Source organism: Ovis aries, chromosome 8 (assembly GCF_016772045.2).
Source record: "Ovis aries strain OAR_USU_Benz2616 breed Rambouillet chromosome 8, ARS-UI_Ramb_v3.0, whole genome shotgun sequence".
In the NCBI taxonomy this organism is placed as follows: Eukaryota; Metazoa; Chordata; class Mammalia; order Artiodactyla; family Bovidae; genus Ovis; species Ovis aries.
Window position 1 is genome coordinate 72,845,052 of NC_056061.1, and position 18,926 is coordinate 72,863,977.

Consider the following 18,926-nt stretch of genomic DNA (forward strand, 5'->3'; position numbering starts at 1 on the left):
AATGTGATGATCACGGGGCCTTGGAAATGTTGGATGAGTATGGTTCAAGGTGCAGTTCATGGTATAGTGGTCAGACATGGTGGAGACACGGGAACCTTTTGGCTCCGTGTGGCTGAGCTAGCTTCAGGATGGACGTTGGATGCACAAGTCTGCACACTAGAACTTGGTCATTTTGTCATACCTACTATGAGAAGTTTCAGGTAGATTTGAAATCTGTTACATTTTTGTAGGAAATTTTATTGTGATATTACTCAAAGTGCTGTTAAATTCTTGCAGTATAAATTGCTGTTAAGTATTTTTCAGTGGTTATAAAAATGGCCAAAATTTTTGGCCTAAATTTCACTTAGCTGTGTGAGTGAACTCCTTGTTAAGAAATGACCAAGAGCAGCAAGAGCTTACTTACCCTTAAAAGTTTTGCTGCAGTCTCGCTTATGTATCCTAATTTTTAAGTTATTCTTAAGTAAATAAGCCCACAGTTCTGTTTTTAAAAAATTAAGAAGATTGTATTTGGAAATTTTTTACCAATTCAATATTTATTGTTTCACTAACACTCTGATATTGTCAGTGAAAATGAAGTTGCTCAGTCGTGTCCAACTCTTTGCAACCCCATAGACTATAGCCTACCAGGTTCCTCTGTCCATGGGATTTTCCAGGCAATAGTACTGGAGTGGATTGCCATTTCCTTCTCCAGGGGATCTTCCCAACCCAGGGCTCGAACCCGGGTCTCCCACATTGTAGACAGACGCTTTACCATCTGAGCCACCAGGGAAGTCACATAATAAATGTTTTTTTCACTCAGCCCCTTCTCCTCCCACCCTGCCCCCTGTGTGCTGTGCTCAGTCATGTCCTGTGCTTTGTGACCCCATGGACTGAAGCCCATCAGGCTCCTCTGTCCATCAAATTCTGCAGGCAAGAGTACTGGAGTGGGTTGCCATTTTCTACTCCAGGGGATCTTCCCTACCCAGGGATAGAACTCATGTCTCCTGAGTCTCTTGCAGGCAGATTCTTTACCATCGAGCCACCTGGGAAGCCTCGGTGTCCCCCCTACCGCCACCCCCTCTGTAGAAAGACCTGTTATGTTGTGCCACGTGGGAAGGTGCATAAGGCTGTCTGCCTTCTCTCCCTGGAAGCCCTTCCCATGTTTGTATTTTTCTTCTCTTCTCTGAGTAAATAGTCCCAGTTCCTCCTATTGATCTCGTTTGTATGATTCCATTTCCAGACACCCTTCTAGTGAAGGTTCTCTTGGTTTACATTATCCTCTGGAAGATGTGGCAACCAGAACTGAGCACAGTGGTCCAGATAGCACCTGCCTGTATAGCACCTGCTAGAACAAAGGAATATGGGGCCTGTGATTTTTTTTAAAACTTATAAATCTATTTTTGGCTCTGTTGGGTCTTCACTGCTGTGCTCAGACCTTCTCTAGTTGTGGTGAGTGGGGACTACTCTCTCGTAGCAGTGCACGAGCTCTAGAGTCTAAAGCGCAGCCTCACTAGCTGTGGTATACGGTCTCAGCTGCAGGCTCCCCCTCGCCACCCCCAGGGCGTGGGATCTTCTGGACCAGGGATGGAACTGGGATTCCTTACATTGGCAGGCAGATTCTCTCTCTCTCTCTCTCTTTTTTTTTTTTTTTTTGTAATCACGTATATTTCTATTTACCTATTTGGATCTATATATATTTGCTTATTGTCTTTTAAAAATATTTATTTTTAATTGAAGGATAATTGCTTCACAGTATTGTGTTGGTTTCTGCCAAACATCAACACAAATCAGCCATAGGTATACCTGCGTCCCCTCCCTCTTGAACCGGCCTCCCACCTTCCTCCCCAGGCCGGTGAATTCTTAAAACCACTGGACCACCAGGGAAACCCCTGGGTCTGTGATTTAGACATTAAGTGCAAATAATTCCCATGAGTGACTTCTGAAATCACTAGAACGTCAGCTCCGTGAGGGCAGCAACTATCTTTTTCAGTGTTTATCCTTCTTGACTGGAACAGTGCTTAGCATACCGTGTTTGATCAATAAATATTTTTTAAATTAAAGGATGATTAGATAGAAGAATAAATGAAGAGACAGCGGAGAGAAGTGTTATTTGTTTATTTATGGGTGCACGTGGGCTTCTAGTTGCAGTGAGTGGGGGCTACCGTTCCTTGTGGGGGCTTCTCATTGCAGGCGGCTTCTCTCGTTGTAGAGCACAAGCTCTGCAGAGTGCGGGCTCAGGAGTTTCATGCTGGGGCCTCTAGAGTTGAGGGCTCAGGAGTTGTGGCTCATGGATTCCACAGCATGTGGAATCCTCCCAGACCAGGGATCGAACCTGCGTCCCCTGCGTTGGCAGGCAGATTCTTAACCACTGGACCACCAGGGAAGTCCTGGAGAGAAATTTAAAACAAGCAGCCCCATTTAGTTGCTTTCCATCACTCTTCTCTCATGTTAATCAATCCCCGTCGGCAATGAGATTACCCAGAAAACCTCTTTGTGAGTCTGGATCTCTGCACGTTGTTCTTACAACACTGAGTCTGGATGGACCATCCAGAGTGGCTGGACATCATCCAGAGTGGCTAGACATCATGGTGTCTACCACTGGGAAGTGCAGTGGCCATTTGTATGTTGGTGTCAATAAACTAACCTGAACTATACAACTTTTTAGAAAAGATGATTAAAATATCTTTACGACACTGTGCCTTTTAGGTTTTACACTTCTGTGACATGTAGTTTTATTCATAGAATGAACATGTGTATGCTTCTACCATGGCACACGTCATTGAAATGATCCATTGTCATTGCCACGGTCTAGGTCCTATCCCTGTCTTTCTGCAAGATGCTTGGTGCCTGCTCTGTACTAAACGCTGTTCAAGTTGTAACCTGAAAGATCCAGTACATCATCTCCTAAGACAGTTTAGAAGTTAAACGACCTCATTTGAAATGACGCTTGAGAGCACCAAGCTTGACACTCTTAGATTCAAATTATCCTTGATTTTAACCAGTTCATCTAACGTTTACTAACACCCCTGTGTTTTACCACAGCCATGCATCATGATGGCAGAATGTATCTGTTTTCTCCCCAAACTGAGTTCTGCCCCCATCCTGGGTCCTGGGTACTGCCAGTCAGTAGGGGGTGGGGGCGTGTGCAGCTCATGGATGCCCCCTTGGGAGGCCCCTCCGCTTACATCAGGGGGTCTCAGGCCTGCCTCCAGCTTTGCTGAAGTTAAAGCACTTGGAGGACAGTTCTGTAGGGACCTGGCTTGTGATGTTGGTCAGGGAGATCTAGTGTACTCTCTGCCAGAATTCAAAGGAGAAATTCTCACTCACAGGAATAGCCCTGTATCTTTTGACTTACCTTGTGCTATGTGCTTAGTTACTTCAGTTGTGTCTGACCCTTTGTGACCCTATGGGCTGTAGCCCACTAGGCTCCTCTGTCCATGGAATTCTCCAGGCAAGATGGGTAATGTCAGTCTTTAACTGATGTCTTTTTTGCTTTAAACATTAGAAAGCTTCAGTTCACTTCAGTTCAGTTCAGTTCGGTCACTCAGTCGTGTCCGACTCTTTGTGACCCCATGAATCGAAGCACACCAGGCCTCCCTGTCCATCACCAACTCCCAGAGTTCAAACTCATGTCCATCAAGTTGGTGATGCCATCTCATCCTCTGTCATCCCCTTCTCTTCCTGCCCCCAATCCCTCCCAGCATCAGTCTTTTCCAATGAGTCAACTCTTTGCATGAGGTGGCCAAAGTACTGGAATTTCAGCTTTAGCATCAGTCCTTCCAATGAACACCCAGGACCGATCTTCTTTAGAATGGACTGGTTGGATCTCCTTGCAGTCCAAGGAACTCTCAAGAGTCTTCTCCAACACTGCAGTTCAAAAGCTTAGCCCCTTCAAATGTGTGGTCTCCATAACCTGTATTTTGTGAACTAACGTAATTCATGGACCAGTTTTACTACAGAATCTTGCTTTTTCTCCCTCTTTGTATCATTTACATTAGTCTTTTAACTTTATCCTATAACATTGCACTTAAGTTTCATAAGCCATTCTAAGTCATTTTTGCAATGTGGAGAGGTCTAATAAATATGGGCTAAGGCAGCAAGGAGACTCAGCACAGGGTAGTGATGGCTAGGTAGAAATTGCCACTTTTGTTGCTTTCTTATCACTGCTTCTAGAAATTCACTGATCTGTGAATTACGCTTAGGCTTTAAAGTTGCAGTCAGTGGGATAGCATTCAACTGTGGAAAAAAAGAGTTTTTTTTCCTTGGGAACTTTCTTGTTTGATGTGGTGGGATGGGAGTAGTTTTCCATTCACTTTCACTCACTAGAAAAAACTTTATATGCTAAGCTGTGAGTTTATTTATAGGAACCTGAAAATGACGAACGCTTCCTGTTTCACCTGTGAACGATTTAGGTGAAACAAGACATGACAAGGTATGGGGCCAGACTGAGAACACACAGGCCACTGCAGATTTTACCTTAAGAGTGATTAAATACCGCCTGTTCCTTTTAAGTTCTTACAGATCTAAGTTGTAGATCATTTTGAGAGTATTTGCTGAATTGCTTTTACTTACTGATGTAACTCCCTGCAACCTGAAAGAAGTCTTAAAGCATGAAAATAGATGTTCCAGTCAGTGAGACCTGAAACAGAAATCAGTGGAACAGTCAGGATCACTGGCAAAATAAACAAGCTTAAGCAAATCAAATCAATAGATAGCCCTTGAGCACTTCTCCTGAGCAGAGAGCCTGTGCAAGACTTTGGAGAGAAACGAGGGACCCATCTTGTTCATTGCTCCATGGAGAATCCCATGGATGGAGGAGCCTGGCGGGCTACAGTCCATGGGGTCGCCAAGAGTCGGATTCGTCATCCATGGGATTCTTTCTCCAGGCAAGGGTACTGAAGTGGATTGCCATTTCCTTCTCCAGGGGATCTTGGTGACCCAGGGATTGAACCCGGGTCTCCCGCATTGCAAGCAGATGTTTTACCCTCTGAGCCACCAGGGAAGCCCTTTTCTTTGAGGGAATAAAGTAAAGTGAGCAGAAGAGTGTGTGTCTGCTAAGTCACTTCAGTCATGTCCGACTCTTTGTGACCCCATGGACTGTAGCTCACCAGGCTCTTTTGTCCCTGCGATTCTTCAGTCAAGAATACTGGAATGGGTTGCCATGCCCTCCTTCAGCAGATCTTCCTGCCCCAGGGACTAAACCTTCGTCTCTTTGTTTCCTGCATTGGCAGGCAGGTTTTTTTTACCATCAGCATCACCTGGGAAGCCCCAAGCCTAAGAGTAACTCCACTAAAGACCCTCAGGCATAGTGTTTAAGACACAGCTGGGCAGGGAAGGTTAAAGGAGAGATAGGTTTGTAGCTGGAGCTGAAGGATGACTAGGATCTGGGTGGACAGGAAGCAGCAGGGCATTCCAGGCAGTCATGAGTGAGAGTGAAACACTAGGAAAGCATCCACTCAGGGGACAGTGGATCCAGCGCCCAGTCTCTAAGAAGAGGGCTTATGAGCTGACCAGTTGGTTCAGTGGGCCTCTCCTTCAGAAGTGTGACCTTTATCCTGGCTGCACTGTGTTTCCGCATTTTGAAAAGGATTTTGGAACATAGATGTGACGCAGAGTGCAAAGCCCTGTGCTTCTCAAATTGATGTGGGCATACGGATCAGCTGAGGATCTTGGTAAACTGCAGATTTTGATGCAGGAGGTGGGAAGTGGGGCCCAAGACTGCCTTTCTAACCAGCTTCCAGGTGATTCTAATGCTCGTGATGTTGTTGTTCAGTTGTGTCCAACTCTGCGATCCCACAGACTGCAGCATGCCAGGCTTCCCTGTCCTTCACTTATCTCCTGGAGCTTTCTCAAACTCATGTCCATTGAGTCGGTGATGCAGTCTAACCATCTCGTCCTCTGTCCCCCTTCCTTCTGACCTCAATCTTTCCCAGCATCAGGGTTTTTTTCCAATGAGTCGGCTCTCTCTGCATCAGGTGGCCAAAGGATTGGAGCTTCAGCTTCAGCATCAGTCCTTCCAATGAATAGTCAGCATTGATTTTCTGTAGGATTGACCAAGGAGACTGGTTTGATTTCCTCGCTCATCATGCATGAAGCACTTTAAATACCAAAGACAAAGCATTAGGATTTCAAGGTTTATTGGACAGTAGAGCTTGAGTGGGCATGACACTGCTGCAGCCTGGGGTTTCAGAGTCGGAAAGGAACTTAAAAGATAATCAAATGGTCTGTTTATCTTTTGTTGCCATTGGAAAAACCAAATAAAATAAAACTGAGATCTAAAGTGGGAACCAGATTGGAACATAATTCTACCAGCTTGAAGTCAGCATCTCCCACTCTGCTGTGCACTGTGGTCCAGGTCTGTGAGGGGGACGGCAAAGAAGCTGGTGTTTGTGAGAGCAGATGCGTTGGCTATGAGAATGAAGAAGCAGTGTCTCCTAATGTGATGGGAGTGAGAAAATTCCCAAGAAAACACTGAGGTTTAAAACCGGGTAGAATGAACACGTGCCACATTGACGGGCTGGAATGGAGGAGTCAGACAAGGGGAGGATACATGGCCAGCAGGGACCTGCCATCACTTCGGTCTCCCTGTTAAGTGATGAATGCCACATGTGTCTTTTTTTAATTAATTAAATTATTTATTTGGCTGTGCTAGGGCTTTGTTGTGACATGTAGGATCTTTAGTTAAGGCATGTGGGATCTAGTTCCCTGACCAGGAATCGAACCCAGGCCTCCTGAATTGAGAATGTGGAGTCTAAGCCATTGGACCACCAGAGAAGTCCCCATCAATCACCAGCAGCACCTTTGCCCGGCAATTCAGAGCTTTGTTGCTGCCATGCATTGAATACATTGGTAAGAGCCTGTTGCATCTCACTTGTGGCTGAAAGTTGTAAGCACACAGCCCTCTTGCTTTTTTCCGCCTTCCTCTTCCTGTACCTGCGGTGGAGGAGGAGAACTTGGTGCTAAGCAGAGCTGGTGGGCTCCTGATGTTATTCCTCCCTGCTTTTGGAACAGCAGACGGGTTTATCCCTCTTGCTTTCTCAGCTGTGAAGTTCCTTTGGCTTCCAGCACTGCCGGCATTAAGGGAGGGAGAGGTATGGATTTCCACAAAAACATGAAAGCGAAGTTGGTGTGGGAGTGAGGGCCGGGTACTTGTTTTCCAGGCCCTGTTCTGCCATGAGTGGGTTTTGACATTGGTATATTGCACAGCGAGTGTAGCGCTTCAGAGTGAAAACCCAGCCATGGAAGGTCAGAACTTTAGTTTCCTATTTGACCTCAACTGGTGTGACCGCTTCCCTGGTGGCTCAGACGGTAAAGCGACTTCCTGTAATGCGGGAGACCTGGGTTCAATCCCTGGGTCGGAAAGATCCCCTGGAGAAATTCCATGGATGGAGGAGCCTGGTAGGCTACAGTCCATGGGGTCGAAAAGAGTCGGACACGACTGAGCAACTTCACTGGTTGGTTCACTGGTGTGACCGCAGAGTGTGTTTGTGTGTATATGTGTGTTGCCCATGTGTGAGTGCGTGTGCATATGCCCAAGCAGGTGGAAGCACACACATGCTCTCATGTTTTGGTTTTAGGAAACCACTTACGTCATCTTGAAACACTTTTCTTTTTTTGCTTCTGTGTTTGACACTGGCTTCCCCGGAGGTGCTGGTGGTAAAGGGCCCACCTGCCAATGCTGGAGACAAAGGGATGCAGGTTTGATCCCCGGGTCCGTAAGAGCCCTTGGAGGAGAGCATGGCAACCCACTCCAGTATTCTTGCCTGGAGAATCCCATGGACAGAGGAGCCTGGCTGGCTATGGTCTATAGTGTTGCAGAGTCAGACATGACTAAAGCGACTTAGCATGCATGTGCATACATGTTAGACATAGTAAACATTCAGGGAATTGTTTCCAGAAATTGTCCAATTTGACAAGAAACGGATATGAGGTTTTCCCCCTCAGTAATTTTTTTTGTCATCTAATTCCTTTCTTAAAAAAAACTATATAGTACTATGGTTTAGTTTCTTTTGGTCAGACTATGAATATGAGATTATTTCTAAAATCATCATGGACCTTTATTGTTAAACATAAGCTGCTTGCATAGCTTTATGACATAAGTTATTAAAATTTTTTTAACTTCATGAAAGTGTTTTAAACAGGGCATGGCCTAATTTGAGAAATTGTTTTGATATTTCTTAAGAAATATTTGATTGTTGAGATAAAACTAAGGTTATTATCAGATTTAATTTTTTAGAATAGTTATTATGCTTAAAAATATAAAAGTATTATGTGCTTTCACACTTAATACAGAGGCCTTTGCAGGAATAATCATTGCTGTTTACACCAACTCAGAAATACAGAAGCCATTGCAGAAATAATCAATCATTGGTATTTAAGGATCCTTCTAGTGAACGCCCTGGCGGTTTAGTGATTAGAATTCCACACTGTGACTACTGAGTCTGTCACTGTTTTCATTTTTCCCCACTGTTTGCCATGAAGTGATGGGACCAGATGCCATGATCTTCCGTTTCTAAATGTTGAGTTTTAAATCAGCTTTTTCACTCTCCTCTCTCACCTTCATCGGGAGGCTCTTTAGTTCCTCTTCTCTTTGTGCCAATAGGATGGTGTCATTCCCCTCATTCAGTTTAGTTCAGTGGCTCAGTCATATCCAACTCTTTACGACCCCATGGACTGCAGCATGCTGTTCATCACCATCTCCTGGAGCTTGCTCAAACTCATGTCCATCAAGTCAGTAATGCCATCCAACCATCTCATCCTCTGTCGTCTCCTTCTCCTGCCTTCAATCTTTCCCAGCATTAGGTCATTTCCAGTGAGGCAGTTCTTCGCATCAGGTGGCTGAAGTATTGGAGCTTCAGCTTCAGCATCCCATTAATGAATATTCAGCACTGATTTCCTTTAGGATTGACTGGTTTGATCTTGAAGTCAAAGGGGCTCTCAAGAGTCTTCTCCAACATGCAGTTCAAAACCATCAGTTCTTCAGTGCTCAGCTTTCTTTATGGTCCAACTCTCACATCCATACATGACTGCTGGAAAAACCATAGCTTATTCTCCTCATTACACTGGCTGAATTAGGAACGGAGAAGGGGGCAGCCTAAACTGGGAACTGAACAGGGAAGGACGATGTTGAGGAGCCTTTCTCTGCCCATTCTTTTTTTTTTTTTAATAGTTCTTTTAATTTTTTAAAATTGAAGTATAGTTGATTTACAATGTCATGTTAGTTACTGGTGTACCACAGAGTGATCCAGCTGTGTGTGTGTGTGTGTGTGTGTGTGTATGTATTCCAAAAAAATAGAAACCATTATGGTTTATCACGGGATATTGAATATAGCTCCCTATGCTGTACAGTAGGACCTTTTTTTAATGTATTTTATATATAGTGGTGTGTATCTGTTAATCCCAAGCTCCTAAATTATTCCTCCTTCCCTCCATTTTACATAACCTTAGATTTGCTTTCTGAGTCTGTTTCTGTTTTGTAAATAGGTCTATTTGTATCATTTTTGTAGATTTCACATATAAGTGATATTACAAGGTATTTGACTTTCTCTACCTGACTTACTTCACTTAGAATGATAATCTCTAGGTCCATCTGTTTCGCTGCACATTCTCTGCCCACCTTGACCTGAATCCATCCTTCTTTATTATGTAAGCAATACCCCTTATTGCTGCGTACATGTATACGTACATGTATACATACATGTCTGCAAACAATACCGGTGATGGTGCTCTTTCTGCTTGGCTCTTTCACACCTTTTCATTTCACATTGTGCAGTGGAAGAAATCTATTTCTTTTTTAGTGCTAAACAGAATAAAAAACTGTCCAGCACTGTTTGCCTCAAGTGTGTATGACACATTTCCAAACTTGTCTCATGGTCTGCACAGAAGGCGTTTTATCCAACTGTACATCAGTACCTGCTAGCGTTAACTCTTTTTTTTTTTTTTTTTTTAGCGTTAACTCTTTATTGTGATGTTCTGTTTCTTAGGCTCGATAGTGGGTCCACATGGGTTTCATCATATTCACAAAGGCGCGACAGAATGGTAGTTTTTCGCATGTTTGTCATTAATATCATGTGACATCTATCAATATCATAATAGTGGAATTTTGCCAAAGAGCCCAATCTGTTTTCTCACCAAACATCAAATAGGTCCTTAACTTAGTGGATAGTTTTAGAAGCTTCTCCTCACTTGTGTAGTGTTTTTACTTTAGGGTACATTTAGCCTAAGAAATCCCTCATTATAATGGTGGTTGTCTCTCCTTGAGAGATGAAATTAATAATGTTTGCTCTGAATCACATTGTTTGTGACATACTCTGCGGGTGGAAAAGCACTAGAAACAATCACAGCGCGAGATCTCCTGTTCAACATATTCTGTTCCTGATAAAACAGATGTTCTGCACAGAAACTAACTGGGTCCATTATTTTAATGGGGTGAATTGTAATGCATTATACATCAAACTTACACCCCCAACCAATTTCCTAAGTAGCTACAGCACTGTCGAATGTCTATTTTAAGTGACAAACTAACACGTGAAAATGAATTGTTTTAGAGTATTAGTTCCAGGTCATCAAACATTTAATATGATTGTTAACAAGCATCAGCTTTGTATGCAGGAATGGGTACATTTTGCATAATAAACCATAAATATTGTGTTTATTATGTGGAGTAACAAATGATGCACCAATAAATAAAATTTATTAGAAAAGTGCAGATAAAAATTACAATAAAAGCAGGTAATTTCTTATCATGATCTGCATTATCTCGTAAGTAGAGACTTGGAGTATAAAGAAAGTTAAGAACAGAGGACAGGAAGAGTTGAATCAGTTACTTTGTGTTGATGAGTATGGAGTTGGGTGCTAGAAGGACAATTTCAGAGGAAATTTCAGAGGAACTAATAGAGTTGAGTCATAATTCTGAGGCTTCCATACCCTCCTGAATGGGAAGACTGAAGATGAAAACATTGCAAAGTCTACTTTTGCTTACTTCCTACAGTTGAAGTTTGTAAATTTCTCTACGCACTGATCCTAAAAGGTTTGGTATCAGGGCACCAGATAGGTTTCTAAGCACCAAGAACCTCCAAAGTACACATCCCTTTTGTTGGTTGCACTTAAGTCTGACATCATACCAATCAGACTTGGAATGTAACTCAAACATTTCCATTGATTGTTTTATGACAATACATATTTGATCATTATAAACGAAAGTGGTAATACAAACCAGGAGAATGTTAACCAGAGAGAAGTTCAGTGGGACTTCATGCCACTCTGATATTTTTTCATGACAAATGAGGTCCTGGAACCGGAGTCGAGTGGGTTGCCAGTCCGTTAGAACAGTTTTCTCCTGTGGTCTGCCTATCCACATCACCCCATTCTCAGATGTAACCACTCCAACACTCTCATTTTATCTTCTGTATTTGTACCGGATTCCTGTTACCTTGTTTACATTCATACTTTTATTTGGAGTTGCATTTCATGGCTGCATTTGAAAATATTGGTCTAGATTTATAATTGTGCTAAAGATGAACTAGTCAAACTAAAAAAAAAAAGCAATTAGATGCAAGTGAGAATTTGTAATTTGAGATGATCTTTGCCCATTTCCTGAGTGTTAACTGACTAATGTTAGCTAAGAAAACAGTCTTCATAGAAAAGTACCCATGTAGTCCCGAAGAAGACAGTGATCTTTAAGAACACAATAGGATTATTGGAAAACTTTCACAATTTCATATTTCAAGCTTGTATAATGTTGGTGATATTACTCCTTCCTCTAAAACTGCCCATTTTCCTGCTTATGACTTACTGATCAGCCGGGGACCACCCTGGTCTTGGACCGCACTTTGGTGTGAACCTTTGCTTTAGCATCTATTTGAAGTTTTTCTCTACTTATGAAAAAATATCAGTGTGGCGCTCTGTTTACTTGTATAACTCATTTTTCTGTAGTAGCCATGGCACTTCTAATAATGTCATTATCCTGTTTATTTCAATATATTTTTTAATCATAGGTAACTGGTGTATCTTTCTTTTTTCTTTCGAAAGGGTACAGTTTTTTTAAAACTGTGCAATGAAGAGTATTGTCCTCTGTGATTTTATCTCTAAAATCCTTGAACCCCCTGCCTCTTCTTTATGACTTCATGACATAAATGGACCGTAGTAGATTCTGTGTCTTTGTGACGGCCTAGTCTCACCCGGAAAATCATTTTACCATTAACTCTCCATACTCTTCAGTTAGACTGTGCTTTTCTCTTCTGTAATAAAACTGTCACCAGTGTCAAGCGATGTAATTTGGAAAACAGTTCACTTTTAAAAGGCAAGGGGTCTCATTTAAAAAACAGTTTTTTTCAGATAATCTGTTTATCTCCTCCCACTGTAACCTAGCATTTCCCAACTCTCCCCCATCTCTTCTTACACATTATTTGTCTTTTCTGGTGTGTGCCACGTTTGGAAGTCTCATTAAACCAGCATCTGTTCTGTTTTAGGAGAAACCCGAAGCCAGCCCCACGTCACTTCAGCTGCGGTCCCAGATCGAAGTAAGCACAGTGACTTTAATCATCTATTTTTGCTTCTGTCTTTTTAAAAAAGTGGTATTATGTAAAAATGAGATGAAGCCTGCTGTTCTGCCTGCACTGACCCTATGAATCTTCTCTCCTAGGAGTCGCTTGGCTTCTGTAGTGCCGTGTCAACACCAGAAGTGGAAAGAAAGTAAGTTTTCCTCCTTCTGTCCCGGAGCAGAATTTCTAAGGTGTCTTTTAGGTCCTTTCTGATGGAAATGGGATAGGTGATTGTACTCATAGTGTGTATGTACTGTGGAACTTGAAGTTATTTTCCTGCGTGTGTGTGTATGTATGTAGGTAGATGAGTGTATTTTGTAAATTCAATTGGTGATGCCCAAGGATTCTGCAAAGTGTTATTGATTTCACACTCCTTATTGTAAGTGAACCTGAAATATCTGGAAGTGAGCGTGGAGAAAAGGAAGAGACAGCCAAGTCAACCAAAATAGTTTTCTTCTTTTACACTGGTTTTTGATACAGGATGGAAGTCATAAAGAAGCAAAGTACAAAAGTATAATACATTCCAGAATAAAACAATGATTATAATACCCCTCTGCACCTCGCTCTGAAGTGTGTGTGTGTGTGTGTGTGTGTGTGTGTGTGTGTGTGTGTGTGTGTGTGTGAGTTGGTCAGTTGTGTCTGACTCTTTGCGACCCCATGGACTGTAGCCTGCCAGGCTCCTCAGTTCATGGAATTCTCCAAGCAAGAATACTGGAGTGGGTGGCCATGCCTTGCTCCAGGGGATCTTCCCGACTCAGGGATTGAACCTGGGTCTCCTGCATTGCAGGCAGATGCTTTACCACTGAGCCACCTTAAAACAAGAATAAACACTTGTCACAGAAGATGGTAAATGCTCACTAACCTTTCCCGTTAAAGGTAGTACTTTTGGCTTACTTGTCCTAACTTGGACCCTGTAATCTTGACTCTCATGGAAGATAATTCTATGTTATAGTTTATATTTCCAGTATTTCTTTTACGTCACTTAAGAAAAAAAAAGCAATTTTTTTCTTTCCCTTTTCTACTTTATTCCATCATAATTACGCTAAAAGGTTCTATTTATGATCTTCTGAGGTAAAGAAATTTTGAAAAAGTCCCTATCTTTAAACAGACACTTCCTCTGGCGCAGAGCCACTTAGACTGTTTGAGGCCAAGGGAGGCATAGAAGTGGCTTAGGCGTCAAAAGTATTTCTGGAATGAAAAGCACACGTTAGGCGAGCGTGTGTGTGCTTTACAGCACAGCTCTGCCTAATCCGTCCACGTGTGTGTGCGCTGGCACGGACGCGGCTTCCAGGAGCGGAGGCTGCCATGCCAAATCTTCCGTCTCACTGAGCGGATTCAGTTTCAGGCCTGGGGAATGTCAGGGGTGATGAGCAGAAGAAAATCCCAGGCCGTTGCCCCCTCGAGGTTGAAAGAGAAATGTGCCATAAGCATGAATTTCCTTTGTCTTAGTTGCATGTATTCTCCTGGGGACTTAGTAGTGTGGAGGCTGAAGTAGCCAAGAGATTTGAGTTGACCTCAGTTTTGAAATTGGAGGTGTGGTGATGTTGAACTGAAGGTGAGCAGCAGCTCCGCATGAGAGGCTATGGGCTCCTCCGACCTGGTTTGCTACCCCTGTGGCGTGATTCAGCCTGAGAGCTCAGGTGATCTCTCAGTCTCTGAATCTACCAGGGGATAAGTAACTTTCCTCCTCAGAGGAAGTGACTCACCAAAGTTATACTCATCTTAGTTAGGCTGGTGTTTCTCCTTCCCCTCAATTGTGGGCAGTCATTCTTTCCGTGTTTATGTGCTCCACTTGGTAAAATGTGGCATGACTCTTGCGGTTCAGAGATAGACTAACAGCCTCCCGAGGTTACCAAATTTCTCTCTCTCTCTCTCACACACAAACACACACACTGAGCTGTTGACAACCCCCAGCCTCCCCATCTGTCATACAGGCATTTTGCTTCTGTTCTAGTAAATTGTTGTTGTTGTTGTTGTTGTTTAGCTGCCCAGTCGTGTCCGACTCTTTTGCAACCCCATGGACTGTAGCCCTCCAGGCTCCTCTGTCCATGGGATTTCCCAGGCAAGAATACTGGAGTGGGTTACCATTTCCTCCTCCAGAGGATCTTCCTGACTCAGGGATCGGACCTGCGTCTCCTGCGTTGGCAGGCAGGTTCTTTACCACTGAACCACCCGGGAAGCCCATGTTCTAGTAAATGGTTTCCTTGAATTTAGTTGTTTCTAAATAATTCGAAGGTTTCCGTACATCTTTTCCTCCATTTCCCTTTTAATGGTTTTTGAAAACTATAATACATCTTATTAAAAAGAAACTTGAAAAAAACTTTAATTTACAGAAAAGTTTCAAGAATTTTGTGATGAGCTCCCATGTGACTTCTACTTAGACTCACCAATTTTTGCATGCTTTGGCTCTCTTCTTTGCACTTCTGTGTGCTTGCAAATACTTTGGAATGCAAAATCCTGCTATTCTGCAAATGAAGATGCTTGATGGTAACTTTGCAGGCCCTGGAGGATGACCTGGCAAACCAGTTGGTTGTATCTGGTTAGTGACTACAGAGTGTCTGCCAACCATAATACCCTTCTGAGTCAGCAGTGCCGTTTAATTGGCAGAAGGTTTCCAAGAGAACTCAGTAAACACAAGTGGACAGATCAACAGCAGCACAACCTTAGGAGCGGAGGCACGGGTGACAGCAGGAAATGCGGGAGCTGAGATGTGGGCCCTGGGGGCTCCTGCCTTCCGGAGGCACTGTCTCCTCCCCACACAGTAGTCTTAGGAGCCTCAGCACCCCTGCCCTTCCTTCTCCCCCAGTGAAAACTTGTTTTTAGGAAGGTATCAGGTGTTACCTGTAATGCAAATCATTACCTCTCTCAGTGGTATTTTGCATTCAACAGCATTTCAAGTTTTCAAGTTGCAATACTATAGCTCTGGCCGGAAAAGACCCAGGAAGTGGATTATTTGGGTAGACCAGCAGTGAGAATTCTGATATATCTGGCAGGACAGCACCTGAGCACCCTGACAAGTCAGGTTCCTTGGACTGTGGTCTCCAGATATGTAGTGTCCCTCAGTCCTGTCCGATCCCATGGACTGTAGCCCCCAGGATCCTCTGTCCACAGAACTCTCCAGGCAAGAATACTGGAATGGGTAACCATTCCTTTCTCCAGGGTATCTTCCCAACCCAGGGACTGAACCTGGGTCTCCTGCATTGCAGGCAGATTCTTTACCATCTGAGATATGCAGGACCTGCCTGGTGAAAGGGTGGATGGATGCATGGATAGAGAGAGAGAGGTGGGGGGATGGAATATGGACCTGCCAGCTGCCACCCACCCTCCCTCCCTCCCTCCCTAGTCTGACAAAGTCCCCATTCATCCTTTTTTTTCTTACAGTTTGTAGGCCCTCCATATGCTTTCACTGAAAATATACTAAAGAAGGCTGACGGAGCTCTTCTATTTATATCTATTTACATGGCCTATTGATGAGACTATCCATTTTACTACACCAATCTTGGCTTTGTGTTGACTGGTTGAAAAGGTGAATGCTTATTAAAGTTTCTTGTTACTCACCAGTTATTCTCAAGAATAACTGAGAGAAATAATTTTTGTTGGAAAATATCTTTTATAACTATATCTATATGGAATGGGTGCAGGCAAGGAATGTTTCCCTCCACAACAGTTCTGTAAAGGTGGAGCCATCAGCCACTGCAGAGCCCCCAGCCCCAACCCCAGGGACATTTATATGGAGAAAAAAACTGGGGGCATTCTGTGCTTTGGATCCTGGCCCTGTTAAGATGCATACCTAAGGAATAGTTTCAAACAGCACAGATTCCTGCATCTTCCCATACATCAGTTCATTTAGTTCAGTTACCCAGTCATGTCCCACTCTGCGACCCCATGGACTGCAGCATGCCAGGCCTGCCTGTCCATCACCAACTCCTGGAGCTTGCTCAAACTCATGTCCATCGAGTTGGTGATGCCATCCAACCATCTCATTCTCTGTCATCCCCTTCTCCTCCTGCCTTCAATCTTTCCCAGCCTCAGGGTCTTTTCCATTGAGTCAGTTCATCACATCAGGTGGCCAAAGTGTTGGAGTTTCAGCCTTAGCATCAGGCCTTCCAATGAATATTCAGGACTGATTTCCTTTAGGATGGACTGGTTTGATCTCTTTGCAGTCCAAGGGATTCTCGAGTCTTCTCCAACACCATAGTTCAAAGGCATCAATTCTTTGGCGCCCGGCTTTCTTGATAGTCTAACTCTCACATCCATACATGACTACTGGAAAAACCCTAGCTTTAACTAGACAGACCTTTGTTAGCAAAGTAGTGACTCTTGCTTTTTAATATGCTGTTTAGGTTGGTCATAACTTTTCTTCCAAGGAGCAAGTGTCTTTTAATTTCATGGCTGCAGTCACCGTCTACAGTGATTTTGGAGCACCCCAAAATAAAGTCTCTCACTGTTTCCATTGTTTCCCCATCTATTTCCCATGAAGTGACGGGACCAGATGCCATGATCTTCGTTTTCTGAATGTTGAGTTTTAAGCCAGCTTTTTCACTCTCCACTTTTACTTTCATCAAGCTCTTTAGTTCTTCACTTTCTGCCATAAGGGTAGTGTCATCTGCATATCTGAGGTTCTTGATATTTCTCCCGGCGATCTTGATTCCAACTTATGCTTCATCCAGCCCTGCATTTCTCACTGTGTACTCTGCATATAAGTTGAATAAGCAGCATGACAATACACAGCCTTGACATACTCCTTTCCCGATTTGGAACCAGTCTGTTGTTCCATGTCCAGTTGTAATTATTGCTTCTTGACCTGCATACAGATTTCTCAGGAGTCAGGTCAGGTGGTCTGGTATTCCCATCTCCTTAAGAATTTTCCACAATTTGTTGAAAGTCACCAAAACAATTAACTTAAAATATATGGATTTTGGTGGGGTGTTTTTTTTCCTGGTGATTAGTGGTAATCTTTTGATGTTCAGTCTTTTGATGTTTTCCCCCTCTGGGGGGAAAGAAAAATCCCTGTTTATCCTGACTCCTCCCTGGTCTCCTAGGATCAGTCCTTTCAGAGCTCTCTGAGCAGCTGTCCCCTGAGCTATAGTCTTCAGTAAGATCTTCAAATTGAACTTAACTTGCAACTTTTAGGTTGTGCCAACAGAGTTTAGTTAGAATAACAGAAAACCTGACAAGTAGTATTGTTAACTAAGGGAAGTTTCACTAGATACGTTCATGCTCATGGGCAGGTCTGAGACTGGCACTGCAGCTCAAGCAAGCCTTCGGGAACTCAGACTGTCCTTTCCCGCCTTCCTTGCCTTTTCCCTCCCTCTCTCCCGCCCTCCCTCGTCCCTTCCTCCTTGCTCCCTTCCTTCCTTCCTCCAGTTTTAAAATGCTGCTGCCTCTTCCAGGAGGGAAGGAGAAGCAGGATAAAGGGAAGAAGGTAAAAGGTGTTAGGTACTTAGAATAGGAAAATGGAGTCCAAAATAGTGGTGGCTAAAAGACAAAGAAAGGAAAAAGCCTGCAAAAGTAGAACAAAGGAAGGTCTGAGGACCCGAATAAGAACCCCAGGTGAAGCAAACAGCCCTCCTGACTAGCCCAATTTTCACAGCACAGGCTCAAGGGGAGAAGAAAAAACATATAAAAAGAGGAGCCAAAATTGAGCCACGGGCTTCTGTTGGTGTCTTTTGGGTCAGCCTGCCCTCATGCCTCGAGGATGTATTTTCCTTTGCTTGCCAAATTAAACTGAGCTGTAACACTGAGCTGTAACACTGGTCTGTCCGTCACTTCAAATTTTTGCTGTGGCAGCACAGAACCAAGGAAATGACAAACTCCCCTGACATCTCACAAAGGTAAAAAAGCCATGGGCACATCATTTACAAAGCTTTTCTAGAAACCCTGTCCAATACCCTCCACTTGACCCTACTCATTTCTTCCCACAGCAGCTGTTCTCTGAGCATCAGCCGTGAACACAATCCAGTGTCTCGGTGTTGTTTTCCCATTGACAAATGCAGAAACTGAGGCACAGAGGGGTTGATAAGTTGCCCATGTTTACACAACTAACAGGTGACAGAGCCCAGATTGAATCCCACTTAAAAATTCATGCTCCTAACCTTGAAGGTCTAATTCTAAAGTGCTTGTTGTATTGCTTATGCAAATAGAGAGGTGAGAAGTAAATGAGTTCATTAGCATTCTGTAAATAACAGCAGTTAAAACTTCCACTTCTGATGTTCCCTTGGAAGTAGGAGCAAGTTTTTTTCTTATATATACTGGGTCTCTTAAATTTATCTATAGAGACAGCAAGGGCCAAAATAAATCTCAACACTTCACCTTCGCCAATATTTATAAGTTCTTTTCTCCTAAGTCTTTCACTAGAGTTGAAAATTCGCTGATTTAGTTTCCCTTTCTTTCATTACCTGTGAT

The 18,926-nt window shown here is 43.3% G+C and overlaps 1 protein-coding gene across 6 annotated transcripts in view; it reads left to right on the forward strand.

The window, feature by feature from the left end:
• SASH1 (SAM and SH3 domain containing 1) overlaps positions 1 to 18,926 on the forward strand; it is a 347,119-nt gene that overhangs the window by 230,214 nt on the left and 97,979 nt on the right. For all 6 annotated transcript variants that reach the window (XM_027972535.2, XM_060419800.1, XM_042253775.1 and 3 more), the window contains 2 exons: positions 12,450 to 12,500; positions 12,623 to 12,672. In XM_027972535.2, coding sequence (XP_027828336.1) covers positions 12,450 to 12,500; positions 12,623 to 12,672 — 101 coding nt within the window. The remainder of the gene's footprint in view (positions 1 to 12,449; positions 12,501 to 12,622; positions 12,673 to 18,926) is intronic.